General features: G+C 36.1%; 4 protein-coding genes across 4 annotated transcripts; 3 read left to right on the top strand and 1 right to left on the bottom strand.

Moving 5' to 3' along the window:
* The first annotated feature begins 6 nt into the window (after positions 1–6).
* Positions 7–885, top strand: LOC125188991 (L-ascorbate oxidase homolog). The gene is made up of 3 exons (XM_048086141.1): positions 7–312; positions 400–478; positions 559–885. Exons 1-3 carry the CDS (start codon positions 29–31, stop codon positions 769–771), a joined length of 576 nt encoding a protein of 191 aa, XP_047942098.1. The 5' UTR covers positions 7–28; the 3' UTR covers positions 772–885.
* An 840-nt stretch (positions 886–1,725) lies between these two features.
* Positions 1,726–4,625, top strand: LOC125188989 (aminomethyltransferase, mitochondrial). The gene is made up of 4 exons (XM_048086138.1): positions 1,726–1,812; positions 2,377–2,949; positions 3,178–3,296; positions 3,963–4,625. Exons 2-4 carry the CDS (start codon positions 2,389–2,391, stop codon positions 4,507–4,509), a joined length of 1,227 nt encoding a protein of 408 aa, XP_047942095.1. The 5' UTR covers positions 1,726–1,812; positions 2,377–2,388; the 3' UTR covers positions 4,510–4,625.
* A 1,078-nt stretch (positions 4,626–5,703) lies between these two features.
* LOC125188990 (probable F-box protein At4g22030) lies at positions 5,704–6,992 on the bottom strand. The gene has a single exon (XM_048086139.1). The coding sequence runs from the start codon at positions 6,944–6,946 to the stop codon at positions 5,741–5,743; it is 1,206 nt and encodes a 401-aa protein (XP_047942096.1). The 5' UTR covers positions 6,947–6,992; the 3' UTR covers positions 5,704–5,740.
* Positions 6,993–13,040: 6,048 nt separating this feature from the next.
* LOC125187326 (peroxisomal membrane protein PMP22-like) lies at positions 13,041–15,541 on the top strand. Its single transcript, XM_048083891.1, has 7 exons — positions 13,041–13,226; positions 13,369–13,467; positions 14,325–14,426; positions 14,583–14,658; positions 14,903–14,973; positions 15,077–15,162; positions 15,277–15,541. The coding sequence occupies exons 1-7, from the start codon at positions 13,155–13,157 to the stop codon at positions 15,326–15,328; spliced, it is 558 nt and encodes a 185-aa protein (XP_047939848.1). The 5' UTR covers positions 13,041–13,154; the 3' UTR covers positions 15,329–15,541.
* Positions 15,542–17,338: the final 1,797 nt, after the last annotated feature.

Genomic DNA, 17,338 nt, shown 5'->3' with positions numbered 1-17,338 from the left:
TGGGCAGGTGAAGCCGGTTAAGACCATCATGCTTGCCAACTCTGCTGTGTATATCAATGGAAAGCAACGATATGCAGTGAATGGTGTGTCGTATACCTCCCCTGACACCCCTTTGAAGCTGGCGGACTACTTTAACATTGGAGGTGTATATAGCATTGGAAGCATCTCCGAGAGACCTAATTGGGGAAACGCGTATCTTGCTACCTCTGTCATCCAAGCTAACTACCGGGATTACGTAGAGATCGTGTTTCAGAACTGGGAGAAAACTGTGCAGTCATGGCACATGGATGGATATTCATTCTTTGTTGTTGGGTGAGTTTTGAGTTCATCAACCCTGTTATAATGCATATATATCTCATCCTCTTCCTAATTTGCTAACTGTACATGTGAATGAAATAGAATGGACGGAGGCCAGTGGACTGAAGCAAGCAGATCGCGCTACAACTTGAGGGACACCATCGCCCGCTGCACCACTCAAGTGAGCTAAACCATATGAAGAAAAGATTGTTTTTTTGCTTTTGCATTCAACTCTAATCATATGATTAAATGTAATGGCAGGTGTATCCAAGTTCTTGGACTGCCATTTATGTATCGTTGGACAACGTGGGAATGTGGAACATAAGATCCGAGGAATGGGCGAGGCAGTATCTGGGGCAGCAGCTGTATCTCAAGGTGTACACCTCATCGACATCGTATAGAGATGAGCTTCCGATACCCAAAAACGCTCTGCTGTGTGGGCGAGCGAAGGGGCATCGCACCAGACCTTTGTAGAAGACGCGGCACACTCATGGTCACGAGAGGGTGACTGAGCTTACCGTAGCAGCTGAATTTGAGCTCTCAGTTTGATTCTTGACTAGTTTATCAGAATTGATTTTGTACCACATTTATTGAGTGCCATCAGTGGCAGGACCATGGAGAGAGGGGCTGACATGGAGGCGGCGTTTTTCCGGCCCCACTTCCGCCCCTATCCGGGCTTCTTTGGTGGATATAGAGGCGGTGGTGGGGGCTTCCGCGGAGGATTTGGGAGTGGTGGAGTTGGTGGAAAATTTGCTGGCGATGATGTCTCAAGTGGAAGTGGAACTGGGGGCATTGGAAGCAGTAAACGTGATGGCGGAAGCGGTGGCGGCGGCGGTGGCGATATTGGTGCTCCTGGTGACTTGGCTCAAGGTGCATCGCTTCCTTGAGGATACTCAATGCCAGTGATAAAGATGGTTTTCAGTTGTAATGCAATTAGTGACATTTATCTTACTATTAAAAGTCTGGTAATTTGTCCGAATAATAAGCAACCAAACTTGAACTTACTAATATCTATCATCAACTTAAAACTTCCATTTTTCACGTAAACTTCAAAATTAATTGATAAAATCATTACCTTGCAGCACGTTCATCTCCATATATATTTCAATTATAGAATGAATCTCTTCTAGTTATGGATTTATTAGAAGGTACGACCAAAATACAATTCGATAGTCCCATCACTTACCAAGAAGCAGACAAAGAGGGAATGGAAAGAGTAGTTGAATATCGTATCACCACTCACTCAAGATGGGTGCTGATCACAGCTGAAAGAGCCTCCACCACCCACTAAATGTCTAAATCCATACCAATTCAAATAAAATAATTATTCCCTCCGTCCCACATTTAGAGCATCCGCAATGTCAAAAATCATTTTCCAACCCGCTTAAATTATTCCGTAAATCGGATATAAACTGTTTTTTTTCTCTCTCCCTATATATATGCCTCGTATAGATACTTGATTGGGTTCCCACATTTCCGTTTTCAAGAAAAAAAATTCCTTCTTCAGTTGGTGAGGTACTGAATGTTCTGCCTCTCTTCAATCTTAATGCCTTATACATGCATTTCTAAATGGATTTACTCAAGATCGTGTTTTTTTTTTCTTGCTCATTTTGTTTCTTTTCTCGCTCTGGGTTGGTTGGTGAGTTGGTCTTTCCCATCACGCTTCATCAAGATTAGAATCGGATCTGGTTTCATTAATTCGTATAATCTCATCTTCTCGATATTACTACATTGATGAGATTGTCTGATTTCTATATTGCAGTAGTTTATACGAACTATTGTTTATTCGTCGATTGTGCTTTTGATGTAAAAAAGGCTGGATTTTGCAATTATTCGGTAGATTTTATTTTCTGTTAGCTGTGTTGCCTACGAACTGTATGCTATAAAGCCTCACTGCTGACTAGCTAATTCCAAAAAACGTGATTTTAAGCCTTATCAAGAGCTTTACTTTGTCTATCTTTTTAATCTAATAATCACATCTCACAACCTTGCATTTGTTAGAGAATATGCTTTTCCAGTAAGAATGCTCGTCTGGAATTTGCCTGCCTTTAGTAAATTTTGTAAATTTCTTGCAATCAGGTACTTAGAAATATGAGGGGAGGGGGATTGTGGCAACTTGGCCAATCAATTACCCGCCGCTTGGCTCAGTCCGATAAGAAAACAGTTGCTCGCCGGTGTTTTGCATCAGAGGCGGACCTTAAGAAGACAGTTCTGTACGATTTCCATGTTGCTCATGGCGGGAAGATGGTCCCTTTTGCAGGCTGGAGCATGCCAATTCAGTACAAAGACTCGATTATAGACTCAACGTTGAACTGCAGGGAAAACGGCAGCCTCTTTGATGTTTCACATATGTGTGGTCTGAGTCTTAAAGGAAAAGACTGCATCTCCTTTCTTGAGAAGCTTGTGGTTGCTGATGTTGCTGGCCTTGCACCCGGAACAGGGACTTTGACTGTCTTTACAAATGAGAAAGGTGGTGCAATCGATGATTCAGTGATCACTAAGGTGACTAATGAGCACATTTACTTGGTTGTGAATGCTGGATGCAGAGACAAGGATCTTGCCCATATCGAGGAACACATGAAAGCATTCACATCAAAGGGTGGTGACGTTTCTTGGCACATCCACGATGAGCGGTCTCTTTTGGCCCTCCAGGTTAGTCTTTACATTTCTCCTTTCCAATTTTTATGTACTTGTTGTTGAACTTTTGGACAGAAATTGTACATATTCTGGTGCATAGGTAAGATAATAATCGAGGTCTTTTGGTGAAAGTATCTCGGAAGTTGAGCAGGATCTCATGATAAGTCAAAGGAGCAACATCAATGCCATTAGTACATGTATTGCTGCTCCACTTGTCTAAATTTTGTTTATATCTTGATGCAGGGACCCCTTGCTGCCCCAGTTTTGCAGTACTTGACAAAAGAAGATTTGAGTAAATTGTACTTTGGTGAGTTCCAGGTGTTGGATATCAATGGGGCGCTCTGCTACCTCACAAGAACAGGGTATGTTTCTTTATTTGGTCGTTCTTCATAATATTTACTGAGTAGTTGGACTGTAGTGATTCATTGAGCTGTTAGAATTTCTTCATATGCTCTGGATTCTAGGAATGCTGCTTTTCATACGGTTCTCCACAACAGTCATGCTAATAGTTATGAAATATGGTGAAAGTTTAACACAGTAGTCTCTCTAATATATATATCAGAGCGATATAACTGATCAAAGTACGTCCACAATGGATGAGGAATTTTGGTGGCTTAGTTTTAACATTGAGATTCTCTCTCTCTCGTACTGAAATTATCACATGCAGTGCTTGTGCTGAAATATGAGTTTAGGAAAGACTTAGTTTCTGTGGTGAATATATTTGAGCTAAAGTAGTTCTATCTCCTTCTGACATTGACCTTTTAAATGCTAATCGATATTCTATGAGTGGAAAATTGTAGTTTCACTTGTGTGTTATTTACATTTTATCATTGCATAATGCTACCTTCATTTTCTCACATGAAAGAGGGAGTGAAAAAATCAGAAATTCGTTTTGCGTTAGGAGAGGGGATTGTTTGGTTACCTTGAGCTAGAAGGCTTGTAAATTCAAATTTAAACCAAGTAGAAATGAAGTAAAACATCTGCAGTCCTTAAAAAAGAAAGGGTTGGTTAAGTTGATAAATTTTCAGGTACACCGGTGAGGATGGCTTTGAAATATCAGTCCCATCTGAGAATGCAGTCGATCTGGCAAAAGCAATTTTGGAGAAATCCGAAGGCAAAGTGAGGCTAACAGGGTTAGGAGCTAGAGACAGTCTTCGTCTGGAGGCTGGCTTGTGCTTGTATGGAAATGACATGGAGCAACACACAACCCCTGTAGAAGCAGGACTCACATGGGCCATAGGGAAGCGAAGAAGGGCAGAAGGCGGATTCTTGGGCGCAGAAGTGATACTGAAGCAGATCGAACAAGGGCCATCTATCAGGAGAGTCGGGATCTTCTCTGCTGGCCCGCCTGCCAGGAGTCACTGTGAGATTCAAGACGAGAAGGGCCAAAATATAGGCGAGGTCACCAGTGGAGGGTTCAGCCCTTGTCTTAAGAAAAACATAGCCATGGGGTATGTGAAATCCGGACATCACAAGAATGGCACCAAACTAAAGATTGTCGTACGAGGGAAGTCCTACGATGGATCCATCACTAAAATGCCTTTTGTTCCCACCAAGTATTACAAGTCATCTTGATTCTTTCTTACTTGCCGAATAACTGTTGCTTCTGAGGTGTTTTTTTTTTGTGAACTCAAAATGCTGCAATCAACTATCAAATTTCATATCATGAGAGTTTTTTTGTTTTTTCTTTCTTTTGCATTTGTATTGATATTTCTGTAGGAGTTAGAAGTTGATGATAGCAATTCGATCGGTGATGTTTGTTGAAATAAATAGGCCTGTTTGCTTGTGTTATGAAATATTACCACCCATAAATAAATTTTGACACAAACTTTCTTGGTATGCAAATCATTTTTCCCAATACCTTGTAACTAGCATATAAGTATATAATGTAGGAGTAGTAAATTAGCTAGCTTACTGCGTTTTGTCTGTGATTTTGTTAATATGATACTATCTCCGTCGCCCAAAATTTGCTACACTTTGACCCGACACGGGTTTTAAGAAATGTAATAGAAAGTGAGTTGAAAAAGTTGGTGGGATGTGAGTCCTACTTTTAAAGTATTAGTTTTATAATAAAATGTGAGTAAGAATGAGTTAGTGGAGTATGTGGTTCACTACTAAAAATGGTAAAAGTGAAGTGTATCAAATTTTCAGGGACGGACCGAAATGGTAAATTGTATCAAATTTTCAGGGATAGAGGTAGTACAAAACATTACCAATAGTAAATATGGTTGTATAAGTATAATGGTTAGTCTAAATATCCGACTATGTCAACTCCCATACAAAAGGAATGAATTATGACTTTATGACAGATAATTGAAACAATCCAGTAAAGGACAAACTAATTATAAATAGACTGACATATTATTCCTTAAACCTGGTCAACTATTCATGTTTTACCTTCGCAGTCGTCTATAAGTTGCTGCGGTCTTCTCCAACTAGTAGATTTTATTGATCATTGCTAACTTTTAGTAGTGAATAGCTAACTTTTAATTTTAATTATTTATTTTGACCATTTCGGATTTTCACCTTTTATAAAATTAAGTAAAACCTCTCACAAATACGACTATAGCTTAAAATTGGCCATAAACTGATGTAGTAATAAAATTTCAAACATTGTGATGTACTACAAATGTTCCAGTCAAAGTCGCAACATATTTTTGTTTTCAAATGCACGTACTAGTGTTAAGGTTCAGATAAATCATCCAAACATGAAAAATATTTATATTTATATACCAACCCACAGATACAAATTAATTAATACAACAAAATAATCTTGAAAAAAAAAATTACTACTTTCACAAAAATATCATAATAATTTGCTCGCAAATTCATCGATGTCAGTTCCATGTTGCCGAGATGAAGCCAAATCTTTGAGCTGCGACACACTCCTCCCCAACTTCAACGAAACCTTCATTTCCATCAACTCACCGTCTTCACTGCCCTCAACTCCTTCCTCTCCAATGGCGGATTCAATAGATTCCTCCATATTCTGAAAAAATCCAGCACAATTCCTATACATCTCCACCACCATCCCCACCTGTCCTCCGTGCTCCACACTATTCACTACCGTAGCCAAGGCGCCCCCGCCAACCGCAACAGCTAAGGCCAACGCTCCAACGCCAGAAGAAGAATCCGAAAAAGCCGATCCAACCGCCGCCAAACCGGCAAACACCGGCCCTAAAACCGCCAACATCTTGTTCAATTTGAGAGCCGTGTTGCCTAACTTGAGATATTCCTGTTTATCGTTTTCCTTCAAAACCCTAACAATCTCCCTCATCTCCTCCTCGCACCATCCTCCGTTTTCGGACTTTTTCAGCGGCGGCCACCACACGGCCGCCTCTAGCTCGGCCGGGAACTTCTCCAGCATCGCACCGATCAGGGGGAGAGGGTACGCTCTGTCGAGAGCTAGGACCCTCTCCATCGCGCTTGCGACGTCGGTTTCGGTGACGAGATCGGTTAGGATGAGCGCGGTTTGGATCTCTTCGTGCAGTTGCTTGAACAATCTGGTGGCGTTGCGCTGCTCTTCCGCGAGCTGCGAGGGTTGGAGCTTGTTCACCGCCGCCGTCATCGCCGCGGCCGCCGCGAACAGCGCGGCGGAGGACACCTTCAGGGGGAGAACCGGCGCATGCGCGGCGGCGGCGGAGAGGCCGGCCATGGCGGTGGCTGTGAGGGTCATCATGTTGATGGAGTTCAATAGAAGCGAGTTCCAGTTGCGGCGCTGCTCGCCGATATTCGCGTGCATTTCGACCCTGTCGGCCACGGCCTCCCACACTGCGTACAGCTTGGCCGTGGCCGTATCGTTGTTGCATGGCTGGAGAGTGATCGGAATTGCTGCGACGACGTCGTTTTGGGGGGGAATTTTGGCGGTTAATTTATCATCATCTGACTTCATATCTAAAGACATGTTAATAAAATTTGTGGGTTTGGTTGCATTTGTGATGATAATTCTTTTCTTTGATATGGAATTTTTGGCACAAGAGATTGATGAAGGGATTGAAGATAGTGCAGCCATTGATGAATAACAATAAGTTGCCCTTTTTCTTCTTTGCTATCTTCTAAGTAGGATACTTAGTTTGGTATGTTGCAACGTCTGCATATGTAGTATTTATATTGCATGGACAAACTAATGTCAATATTTCTTATTATTATTAGTTTTATTTAGAAATGTAAATATTTTGACTAGGAAAGAAAATTGAAGTTATCTTGACGGCCGATTCGGGCTGACCCGTTCTTGTGAACAATATTCTAAAAAATGGTTCGCGTGGCCCAGTACTATGGACCCAGCATATTGAGGTGAAATTTGGGGAAAGGGGTTGCGTCATGGACTTGGGTGACGTACATAGTGATGTCATGCGTTAAACCTCTCAAATACTACTACCGTCTGCGAATAAGAGTCTCCTTTCATTCTGGCATGGATTTTAAGAAATGTTAAGAAAATTGGGTGGAAGAAAGTTAGTGGAATATGAGTCTCATTTATATATACTCATTCCGTCCCAAAAAATATGCACTTTGAGTTCGACAGATTCTAATGTAAAATTGGTAAAGTAAGAGAGAGGTAGACAGAAAAAGTAATTAAAATATTGTTAGTGGGGAATGGGTCCCACCTCATTAGAGAGAAAAAACTTTTCAAAATTAGAAAGTGCATATTCTTGTGGACGGACTAAAAAAAATAGTGCATATTCTTGTAGAGCGAAGGGAGAATTACTTTTAAATGATATGTGAGTGGAATGAGTTAGTGGAATGTGGAGCCTCTTTACCATTTATAGTAATCCCTCCGTCCTATAATAGATGACATACTTGGAGAATGACGCACGATTTTAGGAGATATTGTTTTGTGTGTTAGGTGGAGAGAGAAAATAGTATATTTATATTAATTTCTAAAAAAAGAAATATGACATTTTTTGTGGGACAAACGAAAAAAAGAAAGTATAACATCTAGTATAGGACGGAGGGAGTAATTATGAACCAGGACTTCTATTCGTGAACGGACCAAAATAAAAGACGGATGGAGTATAATTTAATGTTCTCTAAATTGGGAAGTTTAATCAGATGAGACAGAGATGCATGAAACCATATGACACGAAGATAAATTTATTTGTTTTTATTAATCATGCAAGAATTTGTGGTCCTGAAAATGGAAATTGAATTCGATTTTTTTAGCGTGTGGTTCAAATTGGTATGCATCATCATTGCAACTTCTAATGCCAGGAAATCGCATGTTCTTTGGTCAAATCATTTTACCTTTTCAAATCACGTTCCACGGAAGATATAGATTTCTTGTGTATTTAATCGATATTTGTATCCTTTTCAATCTCTATTTAATTATTTGTTTACTTATATACCAAGTTTTTAAATTTTGAAAATATTGCACATAAGTTGGTTGAATTGGTGCGACGATAGCGTGATATAGAAAAAGAAAATGTTCTCTGTCTATGTTAGTTGAGCGGGATACATTACAATATTGAATCATTGATTGTCTTAGTTAAGACTTGTCATGTTATAATGTTGTTATAGTTAAAACTTGTAGTACATGGGATCTAATGCTACACTTATTATTTCACAAACAATATTATAAAAGAAAAATATAAAAGAAAAATTATGAAATTAGCAAAAAAATTAGTAGAGTTTATGGTTTCTCAAGAAAAGGGAAGGCTCCTGATAGTGATTCCCTTTTCCTGATAGTGATTCCCTTTTCATGGCATGCAAGAAATGTAACAATTGTTTAGTTTGATATTTAAAGTTTCTGTAGTTTAAACTCTGGCGTTTGGTTTGATTATTAGGCAACTTAAGAATAGCTTTTATTTACATACATACCCTCATATATTTTTGTTATTTGACTTATTTTCAACATTACCCTCATCTAATGATAGGCTTCGGATCCTATCATAGAAGCTTGAACACCTGTTTTGGGATGAAGAACAATGAACAAAACCAAAAGCGGCGGAAGAGAATAGGGTTTTCACGAGAAAAGATTATTTTATTTTTTATTCTCGATGATTTTGACTCTCTGATAGATCCTATAAATATAGGATCGCAACCCTGCTTGATTCGACTCTACAATTCGGGAAAGAATCAAGAAAAAAATCTGAAAAGATTAAATAAAATAAGTATAAACAATATAATGTTTAAATATGGAAATAACATAACTAAATAGCAAAAATAAAAAGATGCTCTCCAATCTTCACGAAGATATGAAATCCCTGGACTTCGCGGGTCTGGACCGCATCCTTTTCGGCCTCTCTTTCCTTGTCGTCTCGCGCGTTCTTTCTCTGCTCTTGCGTCCCTCGTCTTGCACGTCATTCATTGCATGGCTTGGTCGTGGTTCGTTGGTATGCACGTCTACTATCTCGGGGTCCCTATCATCTAACCCTTGCAATAAATATATGGAGAAGTTGCCACAATTTACAGCCTCTCCTCACCCTCTTCATCGTGATTTCTCCTCTACTGGTTAGGCAATGCTTGAACATTGATTTAGCTTCAATTTGCTGGAGAATCCGAGAAGCTGCCCACAGTAAGTCAGAAGTTGTCGATGCCAATTGACGACAAATATGCAGAGAGAAGAAGAGAGCGGCGGAGTGCAACTATAAAAAGAGGCGTGAAATGTACTCCCTCCGTCCGCGAATAGGAGTCCTGTTTTTCCATTTTAGTCCGTACGCGAATAGGAGTCCCGGTTCACTTTTACCATAAAGGGTAATAGGGTCTCACCTTCCACTAACTCATTCCACTCACATTTCATTTAAAACTACTCCATCCGTCCCACATAATTTGACTCAGTATTCCATTTTGGGCCATCCCACATAATTTGTCTCATTTCACTTTTATCATTTTTGGTAGTGGACCCCATATTCCACTAACTCATTCTTACTCACATTTTATTATAAAACTAATACTTTAAAAGTAGGACTCACATCCCACCAACTTTTTCAATTCACTTTTCATTACATTTCTTAAAACTCGTGTCGGGTCAAAGAGTAATACTTACTATATACAAGTGAACCGCTATTTCACTAACTTTTTTTCACTCACTTTTCTTAACATTTTTTTAAAACTCGTGTCGCTCATAAATAGGACTCCTAATGGCGGACGGAGGAAGTATTATATAATGGAAAAATGAAAACACTTTGGTAATTTCAGGTTCCCGATAAATTTTAACACTGATATCTTTCAAATTTGGGCAGATAACATAACCAATGAAATCTATACTATACTTAAAAGCTCGGCTTTTTTTGAGGGGAAATCAAATGGAAATTCCCCCTGTTTTCAAATTTTCGATTTGGGGGGAATTTTGCAAGTAGTAGGCACCAACTCACACTTCCATGCTTTGACCAATAGTTAAAATGACGTCACCACCTTCATGCATTAAAACTATAAGATAATAGCATCATTTTTAATTGTAAAGCTGACTAAACATCATCATCTATATATATATAAATACTTTTTGTATGCATATGAAACACATAGCATAATAAGGTTTTCCCACCAAATAAAAAGTAGGTTTTGCCTCCAAAAGAAAACGTGGGTTTTCCCTCCCAAAAATAATGTGGGTTTCCCCCCTCCAAAATGGAGGGTTTTTTTTGGAGCTAAAGAAGGGGGGAAATCTGTTCATTCTAGAACAAAAAAAATTTGAAATTTGAAATTTAAAACCCAAGATTATTTAGAAAGTTGCTCTATAAATATCAGTTGCAACAACACGCATTCATAAATTACAGGTTCTTCTCTCTCTCTCTCTCTACGATTTACTTTCATATCTTTCTTCATCTTTATATTTATTTTTATTTTAATATTTTGTTGCTTATCTTGACCATTTATACTTTGCAGATATTTAAGGTATGTGAATATTATCTAACATTTTTCTTTTTTACATAAATTATAGGTTCCTCTCTCTCTACGTTTACTTTCATATCTTTCTTCATCTTTATATATTTTTTTATTTTAATACTTTGTTTCTTATCTTGAGTTCTTGACCATTTATATTTTGCAGATATTTAAGGTACGTGAATATTATCTAACATTTTTCTTTTTTTATATAGGTTAACTCTTTAAACCACAACAACATTACCTTCTATTAATACTCACCATTGTTTTTCCTATTAAATCCAATATCTCACAACATCTTCTGGGTTTTTGCAGATATTAACAAGCATTGAATATCAAAAGATGAGTAAATTAGAGAATGATAAGAGAAGTACAGATCCAGTAGAGGAAAAATACAAGAACAGATGAAGACACTAATGAAATTAGTATAGGCCGTGGCTTGCCGGATCTGTCCAACCATTTATACAGAGGAAGTGAAACTGAATAGCTGAAAAAGGAGGGATATAGAGATGAAAGGAGTGAGAGATAAAGAGGGGTGAAAGGAGCAGAGAAGAGAGAGTACTTTCCTAGGGAGTAGTAATATTATTTATCATTGTGTACTCATTTTGTACATTTGAGTGCCAAATGCACTTTTTTTTTCTTTTTAGTAGTAATTTTTTTTTTATCATTTTGTACGTTTGAGTGTTAGATGGACTTCTCTTCCATTGTTTTGGTTAATAGGCAATAAATGTATAGACAGTGTGGAGCAATAATTGCACAGAAAATAGAATGGAATGCATTTCATTTTCCATAAAATATGAGTTTGTCGTATCAATATAATTGAGTACTATATAATTATAAAAGATTAAATATCTTAGTTTTCAACTGTAAAATGGGTTTTGAGTTTTATTTCTCTATTTATATGTATTAATTCTCATAAGTCCATTAAATATATATTCTAATCAAATAATTTCAAATAGTATTAAATGGAGTACATTTTTTTACAGGTCAATAAATCAACTTATCTAAAATAAACAACATCTACAATGTCATTTTTATGTTTTATTGAACAATACTCTATGTAAATGGATTTATAGATCAATAAATCAATGTCATTTCTTTCTTTTATTTTAATATAATATATTTTCTTTTATTTTAATATACTTTAAGCCATAAAATTGAAGTCTCTATTTCTTCACTATTGGTTTCGTACAGTATATTGCAAGGAAGAGAGAGAGAATGAGAGATACAATTAGAAATAGGTGGCGCAAAGAGTTGAGATTAAGTTTAGTAGTTATATGATTATTGTGAAGCAATAGATTTTAAATATCATTAATTGAGAGCAATGGTACCCATTTTTAGTTGAAGCCAAAATATATATACTGTCATAATTTGTAAGTGCAAGTTCCAATGTATTTCATTGGTGGACAATATTGATGACCAACTCGACACTTTATATAGATGCTAATATTATATATGTATGCTCATATATATCTCGAGAGAGAGAAAGTAGAACAAGGATGAGGAGGTGAGATTAAAAGAATAAGAGGGGGTCAGAGGGGTTGGAAATTTAGTACTATTTCCTATTACTCCACAATTTAACTATGCTTTTGATATATTATTTTCTCTTCCTACTTAATTTATTTTTGGCATATTTTATTTTATATCTTTCTTATTCAAAAAATATTTCCACCAAAATTTACAGTTGTACTGCTTATAAAAAGAGATTAGATTTTTGAGGGATTTAAATATCCCAAAATTCTAATTCATCAAATGATTTCCACCTTACAAATTTATTTTGTTTCATTTTACTTTGTAAAAGGTGAAATGACTGAAAAGATTGAAAACCTTCATTTCTACATTGAGGATTGTGCAAAGAGTGCAAGTTGCTTTCCATTTTTTTTAATTGAGTAGACTGCAATATTAAAAGTAAGTTACATAAGATGCAATTCTTTAAAATCAAATTTAGCCATTAATAATTAATGCCTTTAACAGGTTACATAAGTTAAAATCTTATACTTTTGTAAAATAAATAAATTTAAGAAAAATGTTTCAGCAATTAATAGTAAAAAGTAAACAAATTTTAAAAAAAGGTTCAGCAATTAATAGTTAATCCATTATAATATTAATAGATACTAGTGAGCAATAATGAGGCGGGTCAGAGTCCATAATACAAGCCCTACAAAATTAGTAAACGACAAACCAAACACGTGAAAAGATCAGATTTTGAGCATTTAATACTCCTATTTGCAAACCCAAACACTTCCCAATTGCCTTAAATAAAACACCTCCTAATATTATAAAAGAACGCGAGGGTGGATATGAACCGTAATTTTTGCGAATGGCCCCAATCCCAGTCCCCGTCACCGACGCTCTAAGTTAGGACATTAAAGGGTGTGCTGGAACTGTGGAGTGAGCAAGAAAAGATGGGATCAGTGGCGAAGAAGGGGTTGCAGCACTACTTGCTGCAGCTCCAGCGACACCCTCTCAGAACCCAGGTCTCCGTTCTCATGTTATTGATTATATTGTTTTCCTTGATTATAACATTTTTGCGCTTCATGTGATTGATTATATTGTTTTCCCCTTCGGATTCTAGGGTTGCTTTTAGTAAAATTTTAAGATGTTTAATTTTAATTGAAGATGATAACGGCGGGAGTGCTGTCGGCGGTGAGTGATATTGCAGCGCAGAAGCTTTCTGGCATTCAGAAGCTTCAGCTGAAGCGACTTCTTCTTAAAGTGGTATGCTTCTTACTCAAATTACTACTACTATTTATTCACGTTGTGTATTGATTCCACAAAATTTAACACTGATCAACCAAAGTAAACAAATTTTTCAATTCGATGACCCATTTGTGCTAATTTTATCAACAACACCTCTGTAAATGGAATCGGTTTAAGGATTCTTCGAGTTGTTGAAGTTAAACAAACTGTTTATTCTTTAATGATGCCTTCCTTATGTGATTGATTAGTTAGATCTGTAAGGCAGATGAGGTTGTACCGTAATAGTCTAGTAGATGACCTTCCTAGTAGGAGTATGTTTTATCCTTTAGGGGATTATCGGTAATCTTGCAGGGTGTCATTTCTTCTCCAATATCGTGTGTTACTGCCACCTTAATAGACTAGCATATTTGGTTTTAATATATCTTTCATTTCAGTTTCTATATGCTCAGGTAAAATGCTAGTATTTCAGGAGAGTAGAGTAATATATTTAGTGTGGTATTAGACACTGATAAGTGATAACTATGAACTTGAAGTAGCATTCTGTTTTTCTATTGGAAGGAAAGATAATGCAGCATGATTGATGATTTTTATACCAAAGCACTCTGCTTGAAATTCAATGGACCCATAAGGATGAATGTGTGGCACCACCTCCGATTCTAGAGGCATGATGTACCCAAGTTATGATGATAGAGGTTTAAGAGTTCCCTGCAGATAGTGTAGCTTTATGGATGCACATCATGCACTTATTGATAGGTTTCCATTGTTTCTAACTTTTCTTTCGAAATTATTGACAAGTTCAAGTTGTTCAAGGGGCGTCATGTTTCTGAATTCTGCATATACTACTTGTTATTTGATTTCAAATCCCCAAAATGCAGATATTTGGGTCAGCTTATTTAGGCCCTTTAAGCCATTATTTCCACATATTGCTGGATAAAATTTTCAAAGGGAAGAAGGACCCAAAAACTGTAGCTAAGAAGGTACTCCCGATTCTTGTATTGACCTTGTTAGTTTATTATTTCTGAATCCATCATTCCATTCAATTTCTGGCATTAATAAGAAATACTTATGTATGACATTTCTGGTATCTTGATAAATGAATAGCCCTGAGTAAATTGAGAAATGAAACCTTTCAGGTGGTACTGGAGCAACTTACAATTTCACCTTGGAACAACCTGATGTTTATGATTTACTATGGCTTAGTTATCGAGGGTGAGTTTACACCACAGCCTCTCTCAGCTTGCAATATCTTTTGCTCTTGCATGTTATCGGTAACTGTATAAAAATTCTCTCACTTTGAAGTACAATTCTCACTTCATTCCTCTGTTCTCGCTTCTCAAGGCATGGTTAATAATATGTGTAGGCAATATTTTGAAAGTGTGGATAATTTACTAATTCAGTAGTAATTTGTATCCTGTATAAGATCTTATTGACTTGTATAGTATACTTTGCACAGGGAGACCCTGGATCCATACAAAATCTAAAATCAGGAAGGAATTTCCAACTGTCATATATGCATCGTGGACAGTAAGTGATGTTAAACAAAAAAAAATTTCAATGTTTGCTGTTAATGACTATTGGAAAAAGTTCATATACAGTAGTATTTAATATATGTGCTACTAATATGCAGTTCCGGCCTGTGGTTGGATGGGTAAATCATCAGTACGTTCCACTGCAGTTCCGTGTTATTGTCCAAGGCGTCTTTGCTTGTTTCTGGTACAATGCTCTCCTCCTCATTGAGAATATATTTGCTCCTCATGTCCCAGATATGATATGCTTCATTCAAATTTTCAAAAAAAAAAAAATCTGATTTTCTTGCATGTTTTGTAGGGGAATATTTCTGAATCTAAGAGCCAAATCTCTGGCACCTGCTAAACCTTGAGAAGGAGAGGAGGAAATGTGCCTTGTTTGGTTTTGGACATTGTCAGCTTGTTTTATGCATATATATGTATATTTTCATCATCCAAAACTACTAGCTGTATTATCTCATTAAGTGTTTGAACTAATTCTGATTCCTATAACGTTGGATTGAATGTGAATGTGAAATATTTCAACATTTATTCATCCAGATCTGCTGGTCACACCTTGTCCTTCAGTTGCTTATTTGACTCACACCTTTTTTTCAGTTCAACGTTTATTATAGTAGTACTATTTACCTTTTAAATGATGGAATATAGTAATTCTACAAGTGCTAAGTTTGAGCTTTCGAGTAATCTGTATATATACACCATGTATTAGTGGCTTATAGGTCATTCACACTCTATCGGGTCATGAAAAAAAAACTTTATAAGCTCAAAACATGGTTATAAAATCTACATATTTAGTGGAAATTTTCAAATTTAAACAACATATATATGAATGAAGAGATGTGGTTGGATTAAATATATGAAAATCATGTTAAAAATGTGATACCAGTAACTTATTTTTTAGTTGCTAAAGTCCAAAATCCACGCAAAACGAACACAATTACACAATCACGAGATATTTACGCGACACATTACCCAATTTAAATTTCTTTATTTAGGGTATGGTTGCATATATTAACAATATATATAGTTAAGAACGCCATATATGATTAAATTTATTTTATCCTTGTCATTTGCTATGTGTATAGTCTTGTTGTATACACATTTTTAATTTACGTTCAGTTGTTCACATATTGAATAGAATATATGCAATCATAATTAATCTTGCAAACTGTTTATACAAGACTGTTTAAATTTAAGTCCTTCAAAATTAATTAACGTAACTGGTTTGATTTAATTTGGGGCTACGAACCTAGTTCCAATAGTGTAAATTAAAAGTTGGTCACAATAGCACAATTTTCTCTCCCCACTATGGATCATTCTCTCTAAGCTCGACGAAAACCCTAGTTCTACACTATCCCAATGATCAAGTAATTATTAACAATTCTTGGTATAGTAGTATTTACAAATTAATATAATTGAGTTTTTGGACGGTCTAATGTAAATCATGATTCTTTTAGATGTAAAATCTTCAGTCATACTTTCATATTTTTGAAGATTGAATATGGACGGAAAAATAATAAATCATGTTTCTTTTGGACTTATTCTCTTCTGTTATATTTTCATATTTCATAATCATATATGTAGAGTAAATTATATGAATTCACTATAAATTAACATTTTAAATATACACAATACATAGCTGTATGAACAACAAATATTACTCTAACTAATAACAATATTATCATTAATTATACAACAAGATTCTATATGTATGTGTTCTTCAGTTGCTACGATAATTTCATTATCATATGATTATCCATTTAGAATTAAGTTTTGAGATTATTTTAGTTGCCGAGAGTAGTTATGACTTATTATCATATGATTATCTATATAGGATTATGTCGTGAGATTCAATCTAATGAACCAAGCATAATACATATTCAATGATATGAGATAAGTATAATATTTCAAACTAAACATTAAGATTTAAACTTTAGACGTAAATCTTCAATTGAAACTGTAGATGTGGATTTACATCATTGATTAAATATATGAAATTTCACCCATATGTTAAAAATGTGATACATGTAACTTAATTTATACTAAATCCACAAAATGACGAGATACATACGCCACGCATTACGCAATTTTATTTATTTAACGCGTGGCTGCATGTATTATAAACTGAGCTAGCACAAGTAACGATATATAGTGAGGAACGCCATATATGATTAATTTTCATTATATCCTTGTCATTTGCTCTGTATTTTGTCTTGTTGTACATATATTTTTAATTCATGTTCACACATTAGATATATGCAATCTTAATTAATCATGCAAACCGTTTGTATGATGAGACAAGTCCTTCAAAATTGATAAATATAACTGGTTTGATTTAATTTGTGGGTACCAACTAATTAGTT

This window comes from Salvia hispanica, chromosome 5 (genome assembly GCF_023119035.1).
Source record: "Salvia hispanica cultivar TCC Black 2014 chromosome 5, UniMelb_Shisp_WGS_1.0, whole genome shotgun sequence".
In the NCBI taxonomy this organism is placed as follows: domain Eukaryota; kingdom Viridiplantae; phylum Streptophyta; class Magnoliopsida; order Lamiales; family Lamiaceae; genus Salvia; species Salvia hispanica.
Note: the sequence above shows the minus strand (reverse complement) of the source record. Positions and strands in the feature narration are given on the sequence as shown.